This window comes from Silurus meridionalis, chromosome 10, assembly GCF_014805685.1.
Source record: "Silurus meridionalis isolate SWU-2019-XX chromosome 10, ASM1480568v1, whole genome shotgun sequence".
Classification (NCBI taxonomy): Eukaryota; Metazoa; Chordata; class Actinopteri; order Siluriformes; family Siluridae; genus Silurus; species Silurus meridionalis.
In genome coordinates this window covers 8,372,327-8,398,285 of record NC_060893.1, presented here as the reverse complement: position 1 = coordinate 8,398,285, position 25,959 = coordinate 8,372,327, and the positions used below count along the sequence as shown (strand labels likewise).

At 35.4% G+C, this 25,959-nt stretch overlaps 2 protein-coding genes across 8 annotated transcripts; both read right to left on the bottom strand.

Annotated features, from left to right (window-relative positions):
• Positions 1-4: 4 nt before the first annotated feature.
• cd151 (CD151 molecule) lies at positions 5-10,982 on the bottom strand. 4 transcript variants are annotated; one of them, XM_046860045.1, is made up of 10 exons: positions 10,836-10,982; positions 8,485-8,566; positions 7,952-8,143; positions 6,660-6,734; positions 5,120-5,140; positions 4,859-4,963; positions 2,496-2,651; positions 1,466-1,552; positions 1,258-1,356; positions 5-1,227 (listed from the first exon to the last, which is right to left on the bottom strand). In XM_046860045.1, the coding sequence occupies exons 2-9, from the start codon at positions 8,563-8,565 to the stop codon at positions 1,297-1,299; spliced, it is 777 nt and encodes a 258-aa protein (XP_046716001.1). In that variant the 5' UTR covers position 8,566; positions 10,836-10,982; the 3' UTR covers positions 5-1,227; positions 1,258-1,296. The 4 variants fall into 4 exon arrangements, with proteins under 4 accessions (XP_046716001.1, XP_046716000.1, XP_046716002.1 ...); XM_046860044.1 differs by having other exon boundaries at positions 5-1,356; XM_046860046.1 differs by lacking the exon at positions 5,120-5,140 and having other exon boundaries at positions 5-1,356.
• Positions 10,983-12,248: 1,266 nt separating this feature from the next.
• On the bottom strand, positions 12,249-23,493 carry pus7 (pseudouridine synthase 7). Of its 4 annotated transcripts, none has more exons than XM_046858670.1 (18): positions 23,419-23,493; positions 22,858-22,980; positions 22,424-22,762; positions 22,084-22,168; positions 21,824-21,937; positions 20,641-20,785; positions 18,872-18,889; positions 18,520-18,631; positions 16,958-17,035; positions 16,727-16,855; positions 16,471-16,596; positions 16,252-16,313; positions 15,968-16,128; positions 14,963-15,089; positions 13,734-13,835; positions 13,457-13,586; positions 13,207-13,298; positions 12,249-12,714 (listed from the first exon to the last, which is right to left on the bottom strand). In XM_046858670.1, the coding sequence occupies exons 1-18, from the start codon at positions 23,466-23,468 to the stop codon at positions 12,578-12,580; spliced, it is 2,130 nt and encodes a 709-aa protein (XP_046714626.1). In that variant the 5' UTR covers positions 23,469-23,493; the 3' UTR covers positions 12,249-12,577. The 4 variants fall into 4 exon arrangements, with proteins under 4 accessions (XP_046714626.1, XP_046714630.1, XP_046714627.1 ...); XM_046858674.1 differs by lacking the exon at positions 23,419-23,493 and adding an exon at positions 23,329-23,418; XM_046858671.1 differs by lacking the exon at positions 23,419-23,493 and adding an exon at positions 23,207-23,347.
• Positions 23,494-25,959: the final 2,466 nt, after the last annotated feature.

The window sequence follows — 25,959 nt, the reverse complement described above, 5'->3', positions numbered from 1 at the left end:
CACCTGAAAGAACAGCTGGATTTATTCATAGCTTTATACAAATGGCAAATACAGGTTTATTAAAGCTGGTGCCGCCAACTAAATGCTCCGTCTCGAAACTGGATTCATAGATGTAGTTCCGGTTACGTATAAAAAAACTTGTCCAAACACACTTTGCACACATTTTGGTGTTCATACTGCACAATCTAATAGATCTAGTGAACCTTAAAAAAATATGGACGTTGTATTAAAACGAATTGTGAAAACCTGGACCCTTTTTTTTGCAGTCACGTCGTGCTTTAAGTAGGGCAAGGCGCAAAAGAGCCACCAGGTGGCGCTGTGGTTGAAATATTGGCTGGTCAGGTGATTTGTCAGGAGGCTGAAAGACTATAAAATCCACTCTAAGCATGATCCACATCTATCTTATAATCAAGATTGAATTACATTACATTTATTCATGTAACAAAATGTATTCAACTGACAGGATACATACCAATGATACATCTTATGAAATAATGATTTTTATACTTATACTCAGTTACAGTTTACACATTAATTTAAAAATACATTTTAAATATAGTTAGGTAGCAGTGCATGGCAATGTATAATCTGGCTATTATTTCAGCTTTTAATTTATTTTGCTGAAAAATTAATCTTGGTCAAACTATGGACCAGGCCGAGCTGGTCAGACTTGCTAAATGCAGAAATGCAAATCAATCGAAATGGTCTACTCTTACCACTAATGCATCAGAGACAAGTATAATTTTGTTTTAATGATCAAAAATTTACAGCATTTAGAGCTTGGCTTAGTTGTGCTTTTGAAAACCTGTAGCTAGTCAGGTCGAGATCCGAGACATGTTTTTTAGCAAGGTAATTTTTTTTTTTACAATAGACTGATATATAGGAACTAATACAAATAATGCAGCAATAATAATGAATTACATCTCATCCAATCACGATCGTGCACTTCAACACAGAGTCAGTAGGATGAACCAAGATGAACCGATATCATGAGATGAACCAAATTGGTTCATTGTAGGCCACACCCTTATAGAACGTTTAAATCATTAATATACTTCTCTATTTGCAAATGACTGCCCTGCAGCCAAAATATATTGCTATGGTCTGCTGTCCTTAACCACTTTACATAAAATATTTACATTGCATAGCAGCACAACAGAAAGATAAAGTCAAAAGTAAAATGTGTTACCACTTTGTGTGTGTGTGTGTGTGTGTGTGTGTGTGTGTGTGTGTGTGTGTGTGTGTGTGTGTGTGTGTTTGTGAGTGTTTTGGTATTTAAATACAGCATGCAAGGTCTTAGTAAGGCTCCTCTTTTAAACTTCGATATAGACAGCAGGTAAAGAGCATTCCTAAAATCTACAAAATATAACAAAACAGAGAAAAAACAAATAATTAGAATCTTGAATATGGAAAGTTGTAAAAGAGCATAATTTGATAAAAAAAAGTTAGGAGTTGGATGTCCTACCTGCAGGAATGCAATTCCAATACCGACACCACCTAATATCAGCAAATGCTGAAGAATAGAGTCCTCTAATTTAGAAATGCAACCACCCTGAGGTAAAAAAGAAGAAAAAAACATTTTATTTCAGAGAAAAGATATATGCACATTTATTGAATCTTCTTGATCTTCTTTCGGCTGCTCCCGTTAGGGTTCGCCACAGTGGATCATCTGTCTCCATACCCCCCTGTCCTCTACATCTGCCTCCTTCAAACCAACTACCTGCATGTCTTCCCTCATAAAGTCCTGAAACAACCAAAGGACTCTAAAGAATTACAGAGTCTCTTCATATAATTGATGCTGAATATATTTAGTGAAGAAATTTAAGTGAGAAAACACCATGTTTACATTCTTGTTAAAACACTTAAAATGCCATTTTCACAAAAATATTTTACATTACCCTTATTGGGAACAGTTCACTGACTAAACCCAATTTAGTCTGAAGCTCAAGCAGTCAGACACAAGCAATTTGTTAAAAAACAGATATATTGTGTCTAAAAAAAATCCATTTATGCTTTGGCTTGGTAACATTCAGGACATCTTTGGGACACACTGCTGTTCAGGTAGGGACTTTTAAAAGGTTTCTGCTTACAGTCTATACATGTTTACAGTCTAAAGCCCTATTTAACTTACTGACTATAGTGAAGTGTTCTGCTGTTTAAGTTTATACCACGACATTGTTGAATTCTTGATTCTGAATGGTCAGAATGTGTTAAATAATATTCTATAAAAAGACAGAGGTACAGGCTGGTAAGAAGACAATTATTTATAGCTGTTTCAAACTATATATATATACTACAACATTAAATGTAACTATAACTGCTATGGCGTGCAGTTGGAAATCATATTCTCAATGGTATAAGCAGAATAAAACACTTTGCTGTTATAGGAAAAATCCACTCCAACGCTAATTACTTTTCTATACCGCCATACTCCAAGTGTTTAATTCATTACATCAGACTGTGTTGTTAAAAAAGGAGCTGTGTATTAGCCATACCTCCACTTTGTAGATATTGGATGGGTGGTCTCTCACTCCACAACGAACAGTAAGGGTCTTACAGCAGCTGTCAGGCACAAGCCGTCTGTCAGCAAATGTTTGTATCCAGGCTCCCTCCTGCCAATCTGCCGAGCTGTTACTGCCACAGCACTTCAACTTTTCCCCAGTATCAAAAGAGCGTGGGAAAACCATGGATTTATGGTGTTATTTTAAACAACATTCAGTTGAAATAAAAAAAACAAAAAAATTTATATATATATATATATATATATATATATATAGAGAGAGAGAGAGAGAGAGAGAGAGAGAGAGAGAGAGAGAGAGAGAGAGGATCTATATATATATATATATATATACATATATATATATATATATATATATACAGTGCCTCCACAATTATTGGCACCCCTGTTTAAGATGTGGTCGTGGACCTCTAAAAATTCTCCTTTTTTTTTTAAAACAACATAGAACCCAAATGCAAAAAAAGAGAAAAATCCAAACTTTCATTTAAGTACATAACTTTGGTGGTAAAAAAAATCATACATTTAGAAAAAAAAAGAAAACTTGAAATCATGTGTCCCACAATTATTGGCACCCCTAACAATTCCTCTGAAAATTTTTTTTTTTTTTTTTAATATATTTTTCTGTAGTTGCTAAGGTTGGTCAGGGTATCTAGGGACTTTTAATTAGTAATTCATGAGTTCAGTTTCCCTGGGGTATAAATATGACGTGACACAGAGGCCTAATTCTCTTACCCATTTGTCAACATGGCAAAGACAAGAGAACACACCATTCAAGTAAGGCAGATGTGTGTCGACCTTCATAAGTCAGGCAATGGCTACAAGAAAATAGCCATTCGCCTTAACTTGCCGGTATCTACAGTCAGAGGAATCATTAAGAAGTTTAAAACAACTGGAACAGTGACAAAACAGGCTGGAAGAGGTCCCAAGTTTATCTTGCCACAACGCACAGTGAGGAGGATGGTAAGAGAAGTAAAAAAATTTCCCAAGCTCACCGTCACAGAATTGCATCAAAGAGTGGCATCTTGGGGTCACAGAGTCTCCAAAACAACCATCAGACGCTCTCTACATGCCAACAAGCTGTTTGGGAGGCATGCAAGGAAAAAGCCTTTTCTCACTAACACTCACAAACGTAAACGTCTGGAGTTTGCTAAGCGGTACTGGGACTTCAACTGGGATCGTGTGCTTTGGTCAGATGAGACTAAGATTGAGCTTTTTGGCAACAAACACTCTAAGTGGGTCTGGCGTAAAACAAAAGATGAGTATGCCGAAAAGCACCTCATGCCCACCGTGAAGTATGGTGGAGGATCTGTGATGCTGTGGGCCTGTTTCTCTTCCAAAGGCCCTGGGAACCTTGTTAGGGTGCATGGCATTATGAACGCTTTGAAGTACCAGGATATTTTAAATAAAAACCTGATGGCCTCTGCCAGAAAGCTGAAGATGGGTCGTCATTGGGTCTTTCAGCAGGATAATGATCCAAAACATGTGGCAAAATCTACACAAAAGTGGTTCAGCAGTCACAAACTCAAGGTCCTCCCATGGCCATCTCAGTCCCCAGACCTCAACCCAATCGAAAACCTGTGGGGCGAGCTAAAGAGAAGAGTGCATAAGAGGACCCAGGACACTGGATGATCTAGAAAGATTGTGCAAAGAAGAATGGTCAAAATCCTCTCTGTGTTCTCCAATCTTGTGAAATGTTATAGGAGGAGATTAAGTGCTGTCTTGTTGGCAAAAGGAGGTTGTATAAAGTATTAACATCAGGGTGCCAATAATTGTGGCACACATGATTTCAAATTTTTTTTTTTTTTCTAAATGTGTGATTTTTACCACCAAAGTAATGTACTTAAATAAAGGTTGGATTTTTCTTTTTTGCATTTGGGTTCTATGTTGTTTTAAAAAAGGAGAATTTTTGAAGTCCACGACCACATCTTAAACAGGGTGCCAATAATTGTGGAGGGCACTGTATATATATATATATATATATATATATGTGTGTGTGTGTGTGTGTGTGTGTGTGTGTGTGTGTGTGTGTATATATATATATATATATATATATATATATATATATATATATATACAGGAATATATATATATATACAGGAATATATATATATATATATATATATATATATATATATATATATATATATATATATATAATTTTATATGATTTAATCTTCTGAAAAGCAATGTCTTATTTTTTTTCTCTGCTCGTCACCTAAACCTGATTCCTAAAAATATTTTTTTAACAACTACACCTCAGTGTATTTCCTTTCTATAACAAACTAAATTCTTATATAGTTATTTTTATATTCCCTTTAAGTGAACTGGAAAACCTCTTACATCCTGCTGGAGTTTGTCCACAGCTCTGGTGATGTGCTCCTGATGAGGCTGCTGGTATTTCTGCACCATGGTCTCCTTCAAATTCACTCTTAGCTCATCATTCAACTGTGAAGAAATAAACAAAGTCAATAAGTCAAATGTCAGAACATGAGAACTTTTAGCATTTATATTGCACAGATTACTTTTTAGAGTGGAAGAGTGAAGGAAGGTGTTGCTGGATGAGTATAGTGTGATAGAGGGAGACACAGTGGTAATGTTTACCTTATTGCAGAAAGGAAAACACTGCAGGGAGAATATGGACAGGAGGAAAAGAGGGTTTATAAACATGGCAAAAAAACCGCAAAAGAAGGCATGCAGACACAGATATATTTAAGAAGTCCAGGTGCATAGCATGCAAGCATAAGTGTGTGCATTAAAAAAAGAGTGATGTTATAATTTTTGTTAATCATGTGGCAATAAAGCTGACAATAATAAATTGACATTGATTATTGCTAAACACTAATACCTATTGGCAACCTTTTATGCTAATAATAAGGGTTTAGCATAACACAATGTGAATGATACTAATACATAATAATAATAAAATCTGAGAGCTTCAAGTGGATGCAAATGCATCAATAGATTTGAACTAGTCGTATCTCTGAGCCCAAGTTTTGTGCTTTACTTCAATAACCTAAAACAGTAACATTTCATACCTTTTTTTTTTTTAGAAAAAGGAATAATTTGATAATAGATTATGAATTCATGTAATGAAGCAGAAAACTAAGGACTGTGCTGTAAGGTTTAAAAAGATGTTTAAAGCTCAAACCCCAGATTCTGTGCTTTGCTCAAATGTAACCAGAGACAACAATAATAGTAAAAGTTCTTACACTATATATATATATATATATATATATATATATATATATATATATATATATATATATATATATATATATATATATATACCCAAAAGTATTCAGTCACCTTGTTCTACTAGATTTTAGATTGTACTTGTGGATATTTGTGTTCATCAGCCACAATTGTGTTACGAAAGGTAGGTACTAATGTAGGTGAGTTGAGGAGCCCTGGGGTCCAGTCAGTGTTCCAATTCATCCCAAAGGTGTTCAGTAGGAATTAACTTCCTTGAAGATCTTCCTCTCCAAAGCATGTAAACCATATCTTTAAGGAGCTCGCTGTGTGCACAGGGGCATTGCCGTGCTGGAACTAGTTTGGGTTTCCAAGTTCAAGGAATGCACAATTTTATTACAGCGCATCTAAAGACGTCCTGTACAACTGAGTGCCTCCAGTTTTGTGGTAACAGTTTGGAAAAGAACCACATATAGCAGGAAAGGTCAGGTGACCCAATACTTTCAGCAATAAAGTGTGTGTGACTATGCAAAATTTATAAAGTAAAAATGTAAAAAGAACTTGATTGAGAAGTAGACGCCACCTGTGACTCACTCTGTGCCTTCTCAAATCCCACCTTAATACCCAAGATCAGAACCACTGTTCTAATGCAGAAGACAAATGTAAGAGATTATATTATCCTGAAGCATGCATAATGCTTCCTGAATATTTTCATGCATCTAAAGAATTTGTATAGTTACTGTACATGTTTTTAATGAACTAATTCAGCTAAACTGTGCTGGATTCTAGTCCTTAAAGACCTGACCACTAGTGGTCTAGAAATTATTTTGCTACATTTCAAAATCTTTGCACAAAACAATTAAGCACAAGTGGAGTGAGAGAGAGCCTCCTAACTTGAGATGTTAAATCAAATCTAATAGATTCAAACACAGTACAAGTATGAATGGCTTGCCTCTTGAAAATACCAATATGCCAAAGCTCCAGCAGTAATCTCCAGCAGGAATATCAACAGCAGCAGCACAAAGAACTGCAAAGGAAAATCAGAAATGTATAAAAATCTAAAAAAATCCAGACAGTACAATATAAACTAAATGAGAAAAAAACTTGAAAGCAGGAATAGACAGCTCAGATTAGAAGAAATTAGGTAACAAGATACAGGGTAAACCCATGACAAATAAGACAAGTAAATGCCAGATTCACTCCAAGAGCCTTTGGTTTTGATGAAGAAAAATGCTATTGTATAGTATAGCGGCACAATAACTGTGTGTGTGTGTGTGTGTGTGTGTGTGTGTGTGTGTGTGTGTGTGTGTGTGTGTGTGTGTGTGAGAGTCAGAGAGAGAGAGCGAAATAGAAGTAAGTTACTAAAAGTTTCCATACAGGAAAGGGGTTAGAGAGAAAGAGAAAGAGAGAGAGAGAGAGAGAGAGAGAGAGAGAGAGAGAGAGAAAACATTACCATGGAAATAACATCATGTTCATAATAACACAAACACACACACAGAGACACACACCTCCTTACAACTCCCTTCCTGTACAGGGACCTTTGCTCATTCACTCTTCTCCCCTTCATTCCTGGCATCCCCCACTCCCTCACCCATGCCCATCATTCCTCAGCTGTGACTCAGTCCCCCCACAAAGGTCTTAAAGATACATAACGCTTTATTTAAATCATCATGGATGACAGTTTCACAACAAAACATTTTCATAGTCATGCAATTAGAAACCGCCGACGGATGACGTCAGAACAAAAAAACGGCATTCGGTAGCCTTTACGGTACCATAAGAGCTTGCAAGATTCTATTACAAAAGCAAAACATGCCCTTCCCTTCATTTTTCAAAGACATATTTATCTGAAATGAAATGGCCAATCCTCCAGACGGCTTCTTAGGCTTTTACTTAAAGGGAGTGTTATGGCAACACATCTGAAATATTTTTGGGTGGAGGGATCCAGGGAAGTTTTTTGTGCTCCACTCTTTTGTGCTTTGCACAAGGTCAGGCTTTTAAACTGGCTTCTCACATAACATATCACATGGCACACAATGTTTGATCCTTTGAATCCTTGATGAGGATTTAAGCTTATTTCACAGCAATGGCGCTGTTTTTCCAGGCCCACACTTAAGAGGTTGTAGCAGTACATTCACTATCTGATTTAAAATACATTTCCATTCTTTTTATATCATCCAGCCTAATGCTAATGGTAATTTATGCAACATGCCCATAAATGACCACATTATGTTTTTGACTTACTACTATCAGAAGTCTTTTGTTCTCCTTAATAGTGGCACAGCATCCGAGGATTCCGGTGAGCATGACAACAGCTCCTGCTGCGATTAGGATGTAGGCAGCAAATGAATATGTACTGGAAGACAGTAGACTAATGTAGTCACTCTTATCCACTAGAGTCCAGAGTCCCACTCCCATCACAGTACCTCCAGACAACTGGGAGAGAAAAAAGCAGTTAATATACCAGATACAATTCTTAGAACATCTTATAGTTAATATGAATTTATTCATCTTTAGTATTCCTGCTCAGTGACACATTAGATTTAAATAGACTTAAAATGGAAATACATCCTGAATGAAAAGCCTGGGATGTAGAACTGAATTTCAGATAAATTAATAAAATACTATCTCATGTTTTTAAAACCAAAATAAAAAACAACAACAACTGTCTGTATTGTATTCAGTAAATAAATAAATAAATATATATATATATATATATATATATATATATATATATATATATATATATATATATATATATATAAAAAGTAACTGACCCAAAAAATCAGATTGAAGATGAACAACAGGAATTTTAGGCATACTGTTCCACAGGTGGTCTTTTCCTCACGAGCCACCATCCTAGGAGAAGGAGAACGTTCAAAACACAAAACACATCCGAACCTTTAATCCGAACCATATAATCATATATGAGATCTGAAAACATTAAACAAGAGCTGAAACGTGAGTTATACATGTTTTCAATCTTCCTATTTAAAAGCCTTTAGTATCCTAAATTTAAAAAAAATATTAAATTAAGCCCCCTTAAGGAAATCCTTATTACAAGAATCCTGCAGATGATGATTTCCACTACAGAAAGGTTCTGATTAGAACTGAGGAAAGCTAGAACTATTCAAAATCCTAAGAAACTTTACAGAAGCCTTTATCTAAGAGTGTACTGCCGTGTGAGTGTATATATGCAGAAAACATCTATGAAAAAGAAATATTGACAATACAGGACCACATGATGAATATAATGAACATATAATTTGAATATTACTTCAGCTTATAGAAGTAAAAAAACATCCTGTATATCATGTCAGTGGGGTTCAGTCAGTGTTTCAGTTCATCTAAAAAAGTGTATAATGGGTTAAGATCAGGGTTTCGATGCCTGACACTCCTGTTATTACATACCTTTGGGAAGCCATGTCTGCATGGAGTTCGCATTCAGTATTTCAGTAAAGGGACATCTTTATGCAATAGTTTTGAGAACAGATTTGTGCATCACGTACATACATTTTATATGCACAAGTGAGGACTAAACCATCTGTAATGCATATCATTCAGAATACATTCAAATGCAGTTTATCAGATCAGATAAAAAATGCTCATGATCTGTGAATCTGCTCTGAGTGTCTTCCGGACAGCAGAATGTGTGTGTGGGAAAGATTTTACTACCCTGTGGGCCCTATCTGGCATTCAGAGACATATCTGTCACTGTCTGGGTAACACTATACTGCTGTGAGAAATGAGGTAAGTCCTATAACAGTCCCCATAGAGACTTAGACCACAGTGACTCACGTCACAACTTGACACCAGTGCTTATGCCAGTCAATCCAGTGTGGACACTTAAACATAATGTGCTAGGGTTAGGGTTAGGTTTAGGGTTATTTATTTATTTTTAAATTAGTTTTAAAGAAAACTGCTAAACTGTAATCTACTGTGCAGAAACAAAATGATATAAAATCACACTGATCATTGTCTCAACTTCAGAGAAGAAATGTAATCTAATTCACAATTTAGATTCATTCAATAGCTTGATGTTGGAAATAATAGATCAGTGAGAACTTATACAATAAAACTTGATAAAATTGAAAAAAAAAGGTTTGTCGTCTATTTATTCATGTCGAATAAACATGTTGCTTGAGAACAAATCCTTTGCTATTCTCCCAAGAAGTAACATTAATTATTAACCTCTCACCAGCCTGTATGTCAATAATAATTACTTGTTTAATGCCTAATCCATGTACACTCCTGTGCAAAAACTGATCCACGCCCCAAATTGTAAAGTATAAAGCTGTACAGTCATATTTTTTTATGGTCAGAAAATAAGCATGAATGAATCAAATGCATTCCTGTGCCATTTATTTGCTTAGTTACTTTTTCCTGCAGTAAACTGTCTGAGGAAAAGCTATAAATGGTCATTTTTATCAAATGTTTGAAACTCATCTACACAGAATAAAACAATATTCATTCCTATTTCTGTAATAAAAAAAAAAAAAAAAAAATAAAAGTTTTACACACCACACAGTTTGAAGAAATCAAAGTTCAAATTTATCCCATAATAAATAACTTGATGCATTTCTTTGTTTACTTTTTGGTAATTTCCTAACCAATGATTTGCTGTTAAGACCATCACACTACAGAACTTTGTGCTTTGTCCATTTACTTTTTGTCCAGAAGTGTAAATATGAGACATTATTTCACTATGTAAATTTAGTCTTCATAGCAGGTGTGATATATTAGGTCAAGCACTGCAATAAAGTCAAACCCCACTCAGATATCTTCTTTAGGGGCTCAGGAGTGTATGGGTTAGTCTAAGCATTTCTCACACACACACACACACACACACGAAGCGGAATGTGTGCTATCTGTAATTCATTAGGCGGACACCTGGAGCCTGTCAGACAACTGGAGTTGAGAATAAACCCTGAGATTAGATAATAGATCTGTAACAATAGGTATAAAGGAGCATTAAATCTGACTAAAACCCCCTAAAGAACATCAGGTTCTCCCAGCATTTTCACAAGGTCATTGTTCATATAAATAGAGCACATTAAAATGTGAATAATAAATGAAAACTAAAACCAAGCTTGATATTTTATATTTCAACAGAAAATAAATTACTTACCTGCTGTAACTGTAGTCACCGAGCTACAAATGAACAACCTCTGTCTTCACCGCTGAACTGCTTTTGCTGTCGAGTTTCTGACCGCTTATAGCCCGTGTAAGTGTGTGTGTGTGTGTGTGTGTGTGAGAGAGACAGAGGTTGTTAGGACGCTCAGGGGGCGCGGACACGCAGTGGGGGCGCGCAGAAAACAAGCGCCGGACATTACTGTACCATTATTGGAGTGGGCATTAAAGTCGAATATCACCTATGTTTTATTAATTTTATTTAGTTTTAAATAACTCGTGAAAAAAAGCACTTGTGCATATTGTTTCTAAACGAGCTTCTATGTCTACAATGACTAATAGTTAATAATATAGATATAATAGTATATTTGTTACTCGGTGTGTATGTTGATAGGGTAAATAGTGGCACAAAATAATTGCATCTGGATCCATATTAAGCATTAAAACAATATATTCCTGAGGCAAACAACTTTGGCAAAATGCCAAACTTTATAGTTTATAGTAGTTATATTTAGTAGTTATAGTTTATACTTTAAAGTACATATAAACTGAAATGATAAATAGAAAAATAAATAAATAAACTGATCTGATTCTGATTAATACTAATAAACCCTGTGTTTTATTCATAGTCTAAGCTTTTGCTGTTATTTCGTTTAGCAACCCAAACATTGTGTGGTATTGAAGGTTTGAAGTTAGTTTAGTTTTTGTTTTATAAAAGCAACAAGAGGCTGTGAGTTGCAATGACTTTTAGCAGGTTTCAGACATTCATATCTTGCCTATAAACACCTTTATCTATAATACAATTACTGTAACCCATGGTCTCCTGAGTTGCATTAATCTTGGAAAATCGATTCTGTAAAAAACCTTCTGCATTTATAAAATGTTTTATAACCTTAGCAAATTGGGGCTCTTTATATAATTAATAAATGTAAACAAACTTATTACTGCAGGGAATCTAAAGGCAGCTTGAACAGTGTGTTGGACAGATGGTCAGCACTGCAGCACCTGTGAATCAAACTGTGCTGTGAGCCTTGGCGACATTATATTTGACAGAAATTATGTATTTTTCTTGTAAACACTGCGGTTCAGGTCAGTGCTATTTGCAGGACTCCAACTGTAGAACAGCATATCAACACCATGCAAACTGTAATGCCCCAGCATCCGCAGCCATTGTCTACTATTCTGTGCATTCAAATTTGTGGTTAATTAATTGGGGGAAAAAAATAAATAAAAATAATCCACACATAGGTGTGATTGTCAGCTGTCCACATAATTTTGCTCATATAGTGTAAAAGGTGTAATGCCGCTGATGTGTTCTTGGGCCTGAAATTATATGATTTCTTAAGATATTGTGGTCAATGAAACAAAGCATTGTAATGTCGGCAAAAATAAAGATCTGGACATGAAGCTGTTTAGTCATATGAGATTATTCCAAAAGTGGGGGGGACATTATAATTGTCAAAGTGTCATTTTGCAACTACAAAAGAAAGACAGAATTGATCTTATATGTACATACAGAGCACAGTCTGATATTAGACAAAAAGTTTAACACAGGGAGGTTAATTTTGCAAACACAGTGTCCACCCTGTAATAAAGGTCAATTAAATGTCTATGCCTACTGTTTTATAAGCTTGTTAAAAATTAAGAAATTAAATACTGAACAAATCTGTGCTTATTTCTCATTGCAGTTACTAAAAATAAAAGCTTGGCGAGAAGTAAAACTCCAGACAGACACAGGTCCTAGTTCAGCCACACGGTGTTGAGCTTCGTCTGGTTCTTGATGCTGGTGTCCATTTTAAGCACTTCTCTGATGGCCATGGTAGCATAGGTAGATGACGGGAGGGAGAACTCCATCTTCAGAGCCCTGTATTTACCCTCTACACCATCAGTATGGGGTTAAAGAGAGAGGAAAATAAGTCACACACGGAAAAAAACAGCACAACTAATAGAACACTGAATCTGCATCTGGCTCTTACACCAAAATCTGAGGGAAGGTGCTGCATATTTTATGATGCATTTTTGGCAGCTCTGATTGTAACAATAGAAAAGTCCTAGTACACTGAATGATCAAATGAAAATTTTAATATCAGTGAACAAGATTTTCCTGTGTGTACCAGTGGATCGAAGCTCTGGTGTGACCACTACTAAGTAAAAAGTAGCACCTCTGTTTTATATATACTTGTTTTCTATTACAACACAATGACCATGGCTTGTGAATTCACGGCAAAAAAAAAAAAAAGAACTTAAAGTCTTCAGGTGTCTCCTACCTGTATTACTGAAGTAAGTGGATAAATATAATTAATGCTGACGCTAAACTGGAAATGTTTTTACCCCTAAACATCTGTGACAACTCGACTAAAATTACTTACCCGCTAGAAAAACCGGTGCCGGTTTGTTTTCCAATTTCTCTACATCCGTGTGGACCAGAGGCACTCGGGGGTCTTCATAATGAATCAGCTCCCTTTCAAAGATGACCAAAAAGAGAGGAAGATGAAAAGAGAAAGGGCAATTTGAACCTGGAGCATTACAAGCCAATCTTATTCTTCTGTCCATAATTCAAGGCATTCAATGTTTAAAAAAAAAAAAAAAAAAAGGAATTTGAAGTTGCATTCCACTGACCAGGTGACGTCTTTAGGGCATATAAGGATACGCCGATAGGCTCCAGCCAGTGAATAATCTCGTATTTTATGCCTCATGCTATCGATGTCTAGATTATCGGCTGCCAGCATTTCCCTGTAGCCTTTTCCCACTGCCACACAGAGAGCATGAGGCCGACGAGGTAAAAAAAAAAAAGAGATGATAAGCAAAAACAAGAAAAATATTAATAATAAAGAAAATGTATTGTATTATATTATACAAAGTGGAAAAGAAAATATATCGGCATGTTTTAACTGACCTGTGTGTGTGGGATAGATGACATCAAATCCAGGGAGTGGCATCACGATATTATGAATGGAGTGCTGCTCAGCTTCCTCTGCAGACAGGATGTGAGCGATGCCTGTAAAACAAAAACAGCGAAAATACACACACCATCATCAAACAACAACCTGTTTTAACAGTCAACATTCTCATGCTTTGGGAAATCGTTTTATCAAATGTTACCAAAACATACCAAATACTTAACACCATAAACAACATTACGGCACTTCAATAAGAAAACTTTTACCAAAATACCAAACCAGAAGATTCAGCGAAAAGAAAACCAGAAATCACCAGATCTATATAGTTGCAAGTATGGTGCTTTTAAATCAGAAGTGGCCATATATGAATTATGGTACTTTTTAGAAAATAATGAGGAATGTGAGCGTTACACACATGGCTGAAGAGGGTATATCCAGACTATGTGTGGCCTGTGTCTTTGGGTACTTCCGTGGAATGGCCTGGCTATATTTCTTTCCTAAATCAAGTCTTCTTTGACACCACAACCCTGGATTTTATTTTATTTTCTTGCTTGCTATTTTAACATTGTTTATTGGATTTGTTGCTATTGAGAATAATTGCACATGACGCAAGTTGTATAGGTTTGTCAGATTATTGCTGGCCGTCAAGTGATAGAAACCACTGCAGCACTATAATCCATTCAACAAGGTAATATTTTCTTTAGTAACTATAAGCCCATATAAAAATCAACCATACTGCTTTTCTGACAGAAGTATGATATTGAAAAAAGAAAATTTGTTAATTTGAAAGGATTTACTTTTTAAGACGGTTTTATTTTTTTCTTGAATCAAGGTTTTTCTTGAATTCTCGTTTTGTGTTCAGAAATATTTAATTTTTACTTCAAATTTCACAACATTTGCTTTCATATTTTATTTAAATCTTCCGCAAAGATATTTAACTAGAGAATTTGACATTTATGTACACTATGATGACCACTTTATTTATGGAATACCAACTTAAAATACAACATTCCTTAACCAGGTGTTTTTTTTTTCAAAATTACTAACAATGATAATTTTAACTACAACAACATGACTGAAGTATGTTTTGACTAGTTACACAAAAAAAAATAAAAATAAAAAAATCTTCACATTAAAACTAGCACATAATAAATGAAAATCAAGCCTTTAAATAACTGCATTCCATTCAAATCCATTAATACACTTAAATTATTTTGAACAATACCTTCTTTGAGTATTAGGTCCCCTTCCACAGCTTTAAGGCCATAGGCCTCCACTCTCCTGCTGACCATAGTGTTCCACACAAAACTCTGGTAGCTGTGAATGTACATCAGCCTGTTGTTGCGAGGAATCTGCGAAGCAGAAATCAGTTGGAAAAAGCAGTGCGTGAAATAACTGCTAAAAGATGACATTAGTAGAGACGGAGTTTAGTAATAATAATGTTTTGTGTATACAATCAAGAATGCACTTTATTAAGAACATTTTATTGCACTTCACAATTGGCCAATTAAATAATTGAATCTCAAATGTTTAATGTTATGTAGAATCCATGCTGCAGACAATCGACTGTTTTGAAAGCAAAACAAGACCCTATTCAATATAACTATGGTGTTTTATTATATATCTTTTAATTTGCAGTGACTAATTTAATAACCATAGATAAATAATGATGAATGCCGTATGGGGTATGCAGTACATTAATTTCATCGTCATCACCTTCATCATTAGTACTTCACACTTAATTCATAATCATCATCATTCAAGTTGTATCTTCACTGGTGAGTACTCATAGAATTAATTTTATGTTAAAATTACGTATTTTTTAAGAATATTGAGTGTTTAAGAGCAGAGGAAATGTTAATAAGCGTGTCTGGACGGTTTATAAAGCCTTACGACATACAGGTATTCTGTATACTGTACACATTAGGTTGCCACTTCGCGGATCGCGGCGGGGGTCTGAAACGTAACCCAGGCGAGGGTTTACTGTACTGCACATCATGATGCACTTCCTGAATGGCCATTTTGTATGATTAATTTTCCTGTCTCACCCAATATGTATTCCAACTTGCGTTACAAATATTTCAATTCAAAATGAAGTAAACTCGACTGTGCTTGAACATGTGCTTATTACTATATGTATGAAGTTCTTGCCAAAACTTACAATTAACACCAGTGTGCCTGTTTACACACATCCCTTAATTTAGCAGTGCATATGCATTTGTGTACGTACCATTCCGAAAGCTGTAATGATATTTTTTTTGCCGTACTTAGACAGGCCTCTCAGGAGCTGGCCCTCTACACAGCGTTTCACAGGCAGCTTCTTCAGGGCTGCTTCAGGATCCCGTGTCTGAGCCCATTCCTCTCTACACTTTACCAAATAGCCCTTTTCCGCTAATATCCGTCAAGGTGTGTCAAAGCAGATTGCGAGAGAAAAACATTAAGTTAGAGATTAAGACAAAATTCATTAAAAACATGTTCTAGTGGAGATGATCCTTATAGCCTCTTTACACACACCCCCAGGTCGTGGCTTTAGGATCAGGTCCATCACTTCAGTCCAGTTGTTCTGCAGGATGGCTCTTAAAGTAAAGAAAAGGGTTTCTGAAAATCAGACTCCCAAAACACTCACAATGTAATGAAAAAGTAATGCTTTGCAGGTATGCACAGATAAATGTGTTAGAATTCTTCTTAAATATTCTTGTGTTTGTGTTGTTGACTAAGCAGGTGTGTTATTACCTTCCAACCTGGTGTGTGGGGACAGCTGTAGTGCCAAATCGCTGCATGCCGTAGTAATTGATAAAGCCCGTGTCCCTGAGAGAGGTCATGGCCTGTTCCACCTGTTCACCAGAGCCTGAGATGTTTCTGTAAATACAGAACACAGGAGGAGCTCCATAATCAACATCTCAATACTGCTTAAAATAGGCTGAATCAATTTCAGCACCCACACACACAAAAAGTATATAAATAAAAGTCTGGAGACAAGTGTACAGACCTGAGTACCACAGTGAAATGGTTCCCTTGAAGCTCCCCCAGTTTCAGTGGGTGCTTTTCATAGCTGAAGTTTCCTAGTTTAAGATTCATCAAGCACTTATTGAGGTGAGCCAGCCGTTCTGCGCTGATTCTGAGAAAATACAATAATAGACTTTCGAAAATACACACAACTCAGTCACATATAATTTTAATAAAAAGATCTATATAAACATCAGTTTGGATTTTAACGCACTTTAGCACAGCAATCTCTTGCACTGTGATGGCTCTCTTATCTTTTGTGCCCATATAGGAGAAGACATTGGGTCGAACCCTGAGGACACATCAGAAAGCAAAAGAAAAAAAAATTACAATGTCAATAGAAGGTCTAATTTCACTTTGTAAAAAATAAGGCTTTTTCATATTTGGTAGCACAATGTTTTGCAAATGCTTATAATGACAAATTACTGTATACGAAAACAAACAGTGTAGGACATAAAACTAAATTAAAACTTAAAAAAAAAATATTAGGCTGCTTCAAGCACAGATTCTTTGATTAAAGAAAAAAAAAAAAAAAACACAACAACTTCCAAACATCATCTGCAATGATTCCAAAGAAGTAGGTAATTTAAGAGGTAATCTATTGGGCCCTTCTCTTCTGATATGTGGTGTTTAAGCTCAGGTCATTAGGTCTTTGCTTACCAACACTGGCAGACAGTTCCTGCATTGTCTGACATTATATTAATTTGGAATGTAGAGCTGCACAACAAACAACAATCCAGATGCGAAACATCCTGATAAGTGTCCGATGCGAGTGGTTTTCTTTTATTTGTATTCCTGTCATATTTAATATATTAGGATCTGAAATTATAGTTATGTATGCTTTTTTATTACTTATTACTATATTCCCTGGTTTTCCTAAATACATTTGACATACTTTCTAACCAGCTCACAATTGAGAATACTGTTACAAAAAAAAAAAATAATCTTTTAAATAAAATTTATAAAATGGTTATTTTATCGACCGTTGTACTGGTCTCTTTCTACGTGTCTTTATAGAATAACTCTTTTGGACATGTCACAAGCACAAAACCTTACTATATGATTAAGAGAATATATTCTTATATATTCGGCACCGACAGTCGGCAAAAATATACTGTATGACCATAGTGTTTTTTAGAGTTGAGTTATAGAGTACCAGAGCAGCCTCTAGAGGTGAATCTCTGACAATGCATGCTGTTTATTTGAAGAGTCTTTTTTATTTATTTTGAATGTAACTGTTTATTTATTTAGTGTTTATTTTCGTTTTGTTTTCCTCAATATGTATTAATATAATGAATATACTCATTTATTGAATTTAGCAAATTTTCATGATTCAGTACTGCTTTTGTATTTTTGTAATAAAGTTCAGTACTCTTTTACATGGAGTGTTTGTTTCTTTTTTTATCCAGTGTATATTTGAAAAACGTTCGGTTGATTAATTGTTTATCAGCAAGTACGATCCAACCTACCTATCGGTATCAATAAAATCCACTATCAATGACCTCTAGAATATAAAAATTACTTTTAACCTGAACAGCCAAGTTATAATGACTATTATTCTGCTTACTATATACACTGAGCTACCGAATGCACCATACGCTAATTGATTCCATGCGCATATCTTACTTCTGACTATACTAACATGGAGATTCTGCAAAATGTAATAACCACATATGAATAAAAATTAAAATGTTCACAAAATATATAGAGTTTAAACCAAACTGTGTAAAAAACATTACAATTGGATCATATATACATATGGGATCACTAACACACCTGAGAAATTTGGAGAGAACATTGATGGCATCCATGGTGTCTTTATTCTCCTTATAAAGCACAAAATGGCAGAAGCTGCCACGGTTCTTAGGCCACGAGTGTTTTCTTGGTGCTTCCATGAAGAGAAATACAGACAAAAAAAAAAAAGAGTAAGAAGGTAAAACAACAACTTAGTTTAACAGCTGCAAGTGAACATTTTTCAATTCAATTATCAACTCCAAGAAACATTAAAAACTTAATACCAATTCCCCAGTACATCTGGACAGCAACTGTCCCAAATGTAAATCCAACAAAACAAACCCATGATTCCCCCAACCCCTCTTATGGAGCTGAGTGGAGGAGAGGTTCTTACCTGCGGCTGTTCGAACTTCTGTCCCAATAAAGAGGAGCATTAGGAGGACAAGAAAGTGTTACTAAGATTGGTCAGGGACCAAAGTAGAGAACCCAGAGACTGGGAATGATTTGCATGCAGGGAGATATGCTACAACCCTTCTTTATGGCAGGGTGCTGACTAGAGCAGTAAATGCTCATAGAACAAAATTCATGGCGCTCCATCTGGCTTTATCATGTCACATATTCATAAGGTGAATAGTCTCAGACTAAAGTTGTTATTTTGAGATAAAGGCAAAATCAAAAGATCTGGTAGCTCACATATAGCCTCTCATATTGATGTCTAACAGCTTGACTTGGCAAGAAACAAGAACCCAATTGCACCCAGATCTCACTGACCAAACGTCTCTCAATTCATTTGATTGTTCTACATAAGCATGCAAAACATCAAACCTCATACAATACTTTAAAAGCCTGACCATAATTGAATCTTTAATTAAAAGTGAAAAATTTACCACACAATATTAAAAAAAATTAAAAATAAAGTCCAAAACACAAGAAGGATCAGGCGTGAGGGCACCGGGTATGATGTTTAGCTAAATTATGTTATGTCTTGTGAATTTATCCTACACTGGTCTGATTTCAAGATCTACTAGTCTCTCGGTAGCCATTTATAAATCATTACCTCATCCGAAAATCTCCCGAACTTGTTATATGCTAATGTTTAGTCCATTATGGTGGAAATTGGAAATTCCATTAAATTTCCGATTTTACTGTCATTTCATTGCTTTATTCATGTTCATCTACTCCCTCACATAGATCCTGCATTATATGAGCTTCACTCTGTCAATGTTGCTGGAGCTGAATTCTAGCAAACAGGTTTTTAAGAGAGTATTGCCTTTAGAAAAAAATTTTTCCCTAAAACAAAGACAATGTTTTTCATCTTCAAAGAAAAGTAATGAGCAGCTATAAAGCTTGATTTTAATAGCAGTCGTGGACAGCAACAAAAACTTTATTTTGTTACTGAAGCTAAGAGTTTAGTTTTTCATGCATCTGTACTTTATCAGTAGATTTTGGGAAACACTTATTTCTCAATATTTTAACAGCACTATATTACAGAAACAAATGCTACTCTGAAGTGAATTTCTTCACAACTCTGAAGTGAAAACATAAATTGCGTTGAATTAGAACCTGTTGTCAGATCACAACTGTAACCCCATGCTTCTCACGAGAGTTTGTGTGGAGTTAAGTTACCATCACTGTGTGTCTGTAACAGAAAAATCTCTCTTTACAATAGAATGGCGTGCAGAAGAAACCATATCACATTTAATTAAAAAAAATTAATTGTAAATTTTTTTTTACCATTTTACCAACAAAATTATGTAATGTATTTTAGTTGTTTGTGTTTCACCATAAATAGTTCTAATGGTTCTAGTACTAGCAAACACTTGTATGAATTAGGTGATTATAATTAGTCCAGATAGAGACTCTTAATAAGATTAATAAATTAATAAAATCTGAATCTCAGGTAATATTTACTCTTAATCCAGACACTTTAGTGTGCACTCAACCCTCTTTCAAAAATATGCACAGCTGCCTCAACACTATGTCCATGCACCTGTACATGCCAAAATCATTTTTATTAAATGGATCATGCAAGTTAAAGTATGGAAAGAGACTGTGAGATGACATGTGATGAGTTCTTACACATGCAGAAAGTTGCATCTCTACATAACGTCCTGTAGAAATACAGCCATGTTTGTTGTACAATGGAGTGTGAATGCTCATTACCCGCTAGTGCTTTTTTCCCGGCCGTGTGATACGCCACTATGAACCTCTTGCCCTCTCTTTCCTCGGTTTTGGTCTCCAGGCCTGGGTATAGGCTTTTGATTGCTTTATGAAGCAAAGTACGCCTCTCCTTGGAATCTCCTTCCACCTGTGCGGACGAACATATGATGAATGTTTTCTGATACACAGATTTTACCAGTAAATGAAAACACATACGCCGGCAAATATAATGATTCGTTTAAGGGTTTGGTTTCAGCACAAAATGAATACATGACCACATACAATTTCTGAGGATATATTCAAATTCTGCATTCTTTCCATAATTACTTCCTCAAATTTATAAATCACATTCTGCGAGATCGTTTCAGGCTGGTTAAATCTCGAGTTGGTAACTGGACGAGAGTCTCATTTCTTGCATTTTATTAAGAATAAATGATAAAATAAAACAGATAAAATAAATAAATAAATAAATAATAAATAAAATGAGAGTGGATGAACATCGGATTTTTTCTTCCACACAATTGCCTTGCACATGGTTTGAGAGCTTTTAGGCTGCTAGAGTATGTACTCATCTTTTAAAAAGTACAACACAAATTCATAAACAGAACATATCTCACCCGAATACGCCTCTATAAAATGTTCCCAAATGTATCTTAGCTGTGTTTTAAATGTAAATCTGAAAGAGGAACATCGATGCATTTATTTCGGGACTAAGAAAATGCAATCTTTTTGGCATGAGGTACATGATATGGTTCAGAAAATACTGGCTAGAAACTTCACATTGTTTCTAACTATATATCTGTAAAACATCACTAGATTTCTCTACTGATTCACACTCTTTAAAAAGTCATTACTTATCTGCCAAAGAAATGCACTTATTGTATGGTCATCATCTCAAATACAAATGTTGAATATGGCTAATATTCTCCTATTGGAAAAACTTACACACGTACAGAACAAATCTGAATTATACTGGCGGATACGGACCCCTTTATGGGATTTACTTGAACAAGCAAGACCCTAGCGTGGCGTGTATTTACTTTTGTACTGTAAGCAACTTGTAGAACATTTAGAATCGAGAAGTCGAGAGCTCTGGGGTATTAAATTGATTATTTTCATGAGCTCGGACACAGTAAGAGCTTTAAGAGAAGAACATTTTCACATGTAACGGTGCAAACCGATTCACCTCAATCGCCACATTCCCCTCTTTGTTTTTCATGAGCTGCAGATCAGCAAGCTGTTGTTTTTGCTCTTCTGTCAGGTCCTGACACTCTACTGGCTCAGTCTCTATGGGTGCATCCTACAACACAGGGCAGACAAAGACTGATAAATCACTCGTTTATGAACGATAATCTGTGCAGAACTTATTCATCAGGTAATTACTTTAAAGAAATGATTCTTAATTAGCCCGGAATAAGCTTCTAATACTGTTCAGGCATGACTTACCTCAGTTTCTACTGGTATGGAGAGGTCATCTAGCCGCAAGATCTTCCCCTCCTTGCTAATTTCATGAACCACGAAATCAGAATACCTAAATAAGACAGGTACTGGTGTGATTATTCAAACACTCAATGAATAATGTCGCCATTTTAGTCCTGGGTAAAATTCACTGCCAGAATATGAAACAGCATTTTTTTTTTTTTGAAAGATACCGCAAAGACATTTTGAAAAAGAAATGTCTTTTTGAAAAGACACCATGTTATTGTTATGATCTGGAGTGAATATAAATAAAAAAAAAAGAATGAAAAATGAGAGAGGAGATACAAATTAACTCTGGATATCTAACCTCTCTTTCAGGATCCCAGAGAAGCCTTTATGGTCACTAACAAACTTATGGATTCCTACATCCACTTCACTGAGGCCGTATTTCATCATATCTGCAAAGCTCTCTCCTTCTCCGTCTCCATCTCCATCTGCATCCTCCAAAGACTCCTCTTCTCCACCCTCCTCTGCTTCCATCTCTTCTTTCTCACCCTCTGTTTGTTTAATGACATGACTGCCATTAGCTTCATCCTGAAGCTTGGCTTTCTTTACTGTATGTTCCGAATCCTCCTCAGGGCACGCTCGCTTCTCCCCAAGATGAACGAGCTCGGTTGAAGCCTCCTTATCCTCCATTTGCACAAATCTGCAGTGAGGATGAAAGAAGGGAGGAGTTTGAATAAGGTATCAATATAGAATATTGTAACTATATATAACTATAAACCAACTTGGGTTACTCACCTGCAGGAGAAAGTCTGTCGAAGAGCAGGGAAAATCTTTTGCTTATGATGGGGTTTTTGAAGACGCCTTGACAGGTTTGAGAAAAAGCACACTACTGAAGGATAGGGGCACAGAGTGAAAGATCTGTTGGGAGGAAAAACATCTCATTTAATGCAAACACATGGTGTTCAGTAGAAGCACAAGTAAAAGCTGGACACATTCTCACAATCTACATTCTCACAATCTGCATTCTAGCATCTAGAATGATATTAAAACAAATAACTGATTGCATTAGAAGTACTGCATGTGTTGAATATCCAAATAGAGTCAAGGCATCAAGCACTCATTAATCATTACATGTTTCCACAACCTTGTCGACACTGTTGGAACTGTGATGTCTCCTGCTAGCATGTGTACAGCAGCAGCTAGTTTAGTTTGGTGTTTAGAAGCCAAACATGACCGTCTCTGGTTAGATAACTAAGACAAGCTCACCATGCATCGTGCACTACAGCTCTAAACCTGTCAACAGGCCATCATTTTTATCTTTACTATAAAGATGTCGCCTCATAATCCAGAGCTCACCTGATCCAGACAAGTCTGATTGGCCGCACTGCTTTCTCCAGTAGCAACATGTGTTACTGTGCGCGCTAACCCGGAAGTGTATAGTCGAATAAGCCACGCCTTCCAGTTTATTTAATTTAAATGTCAAGTATTTGTATTTGTTTTAACGCCAGGAGATAGATGTATACATGTTTTTTTATATGCACAAAATCATTATGCATTAATAGATACACACACAAAAAATAAATAATAATAATAATAATAATAATAATAATAATAATAATAATGATGATGATGATAATAATAATGTCATGTTTACACCAACTAACCAACTCGAACATACACGTTTTAATCTTAAAAAGTATACTTATTACAATTACGCTGATACTTTCAAATTTTCAACCAATCTAACATTTTTTTAAGAAAAAAAATAGAAAAGGAAAAAAAGTAATAACGTTATTATTATTATTATTATTATTATTATTATTAGTAGTAGTAGTAGTAGTAGTAGTAGTATAATAAACTGATATATTTGCGTATATATATATATATATATATATATATATATATATATATATATATATATATATATATATATATATATATATATATACACTCAAATATACCAGTTTAACCACTTCAACAATCCCCCTCACAATATCCAACTGCCCTGTGTCATCTGTGGAGAAGAAGTTTTTTGGGCACTACCATTTCCCAAGACTTGAAATGGGAATCCAACATAAACTCCATTCTCAAAAAGGCCCAGCAGAGGATGTACTTTCTACGCCAGTTAAGGAAGTACAGTCTGCCACAGGAGCTGTTGGTGCAGTTCTACACTGCAGTCATTGAATCTGTTCTATAGACATCAATCACCATCTGGTTTGGAGCAGCAACAGAACAGGACAGGAACAGACTGCAGAAAACTGTTAAAACAGCAGAAAGAAATCATTGGTGCTTCCCTGCCCACTCTACAGGACCTGTACCATACAAGAGCCAGAAACCGGGCAGGAAAAATCACTACTGACCCTTCACACCCTGGACACAACATCTTTCAGCTCCTCCCTTCTGGCAGGTGTTACAGAACCTTGTTCACCAAAACTGTCAGACACAGGAAGAGTTTCTTTCCCCAAGCAATCAGCTTCATTAACAACTCACTATTATTTTATTCCCTGCTTCATATCATATCTATAAGTACTGCACTATAAGAACTGTCAGTCATCACATTATCCGTGTATGTTACACACACTATGGCTGCTATATGTTGTATAAAGTCCTAAATACTGTACCCTACCATGGGTACTACCATGCACTACCATGCACTCTCACACTTTATGTACTTTACTGATCTGTCATATAATCTGTATCCCTATTTAATACTTATACTGTCTATATTGTCTCATATTGTCTTGTATAGTATGTTTTTGTCTTGTCTTGTCTGTTTTGTCTTGTATAGTCTAAGCTGAATGTATGGTTTTATTTATGTCTCTACTTTGAAAGTCACTAACAGCTGAAACCAAATTCCTTGTGTGTCAACACACTTGGCCAATAAATCTGATTCTGATTCTGACTCTGATTAAATCTTATAAAAATCATCAAAAACGTTGATATTTTTTTTTTCTTTCAGTCTAACATAATTGTTAAAAAATAATCACAACTTTCAAGCTATATAAACTATATAAATATATACATATATATTTTTTGTACCATGTCCAATTTTGTATTTCGGCCAGTAGATGGTGCTGTGGGAACCACAAAAGTTATTCAAACTACACTTAAACTTTGTAGAATTTCCTGAAATAACTTTAATATCATTTTATTATCGTATTTCTTATTTCTGCTGGATAGTTTCTTCATATAAATTAAGCTAGTATAGTGCTGTTACAACACATGGAACACATCAGTCAGTAGTCAGTAATAACTAAATTATGTGGCCAGATGGATTTGGGCTGCTTGTGCATGAATGTGACCTTGTATTGGCTTTAAATGCAGTCTACAGCCTCCCAATAAAATGTCAATGTAATATTCAAATGGGCATTACATTACATTGGGAGAGAGGACATTGATCATGCAAATAAATCAGAAAAAATATATTATTAAAATTATGTTTCATTCACAGTGCCTGCAGTGAAAGGAGAATTGTTTAATTGTGTTCATTGTTTTTTTTTTTTTTTTGCTTAAGTAATAGCATTTATTCTCACTGCCTGAGATACCTGTCTGTGATTCAAAGCTGTTATACTGCGTTTCTGTTTAATATTGATGGTCTCTATATCCATGGCATCATAATGATGTTATTAAGAGGTTGATTGATTAAGACAGGACACCACTGAAGGCCTTTGACTCGTCTATTGTGTGTTGAATATATCACGTGGAATATATCTATCTATCTATCTATCTATCTATCTATCTATCTATCTATCTATCTATCTATCTATCTATCTATCTATCTAAAGATGCTTTAGAGAGGCATATATAAAATGTCAAATTTACAAAAATATTATGAAACGTTTAAAGTTAGACATTTTTTTTTATGTTTACATTTTTAAGAGTCGACTCGTTTACGAA

What these genes read in the sequence shown, in the direction of transcription:
- cd151 (XM_046860044.1), bottom strand. Translation starts at nt 8,565, where the DNA reads ATGGTGGCTCGTGAGGAAAAGACCACCTGTGGAACAGTATGCCTAAAA. An exon ending in TGGACAAACTCCAGCAGGAT is followed by an intron (nt 2,652 to 4,858) that starts GTAAGAGGTTTT and finishes ACTGGGGAAAAG; the next exon opens with TTGAAGTGCTGTGGCAGTAA. An exon ending in TTGGAATTGCATTCCTGCAG is followed by an intron (nt 1,357 to 1,465) that starts GTAGGACATCCA and finishes TATATTTTGTAG; the next exon opens with ATTTTAGGAATGCTCTTTAC.
- pus7 (XM_046858670.1), bottom strand. Translation starts at nt 23,468, where the DNA reads ATGTTGCTACTGGAGAAAGCAGTGCGGCCAATCAGACTTGTCTGGATC. An exon ending in TCATTACAGCTTTCGGAATG is followed by an intron (nt 15,090 to 15,967) that starts GTACGTACACAA and finishes TCTGCTTCGCAG; the next exon opens with ATTCCTCGCAACAACAGGCT. An exon ending in GGACCTAATACTCAAAGAAG is followed by an intron (nt 13,836 to 14,962) that starts GTATTGTTCAAA and finishes TTTGTTTTACAG; the next exon opens with GCATCGCTCACATCCTGTCT.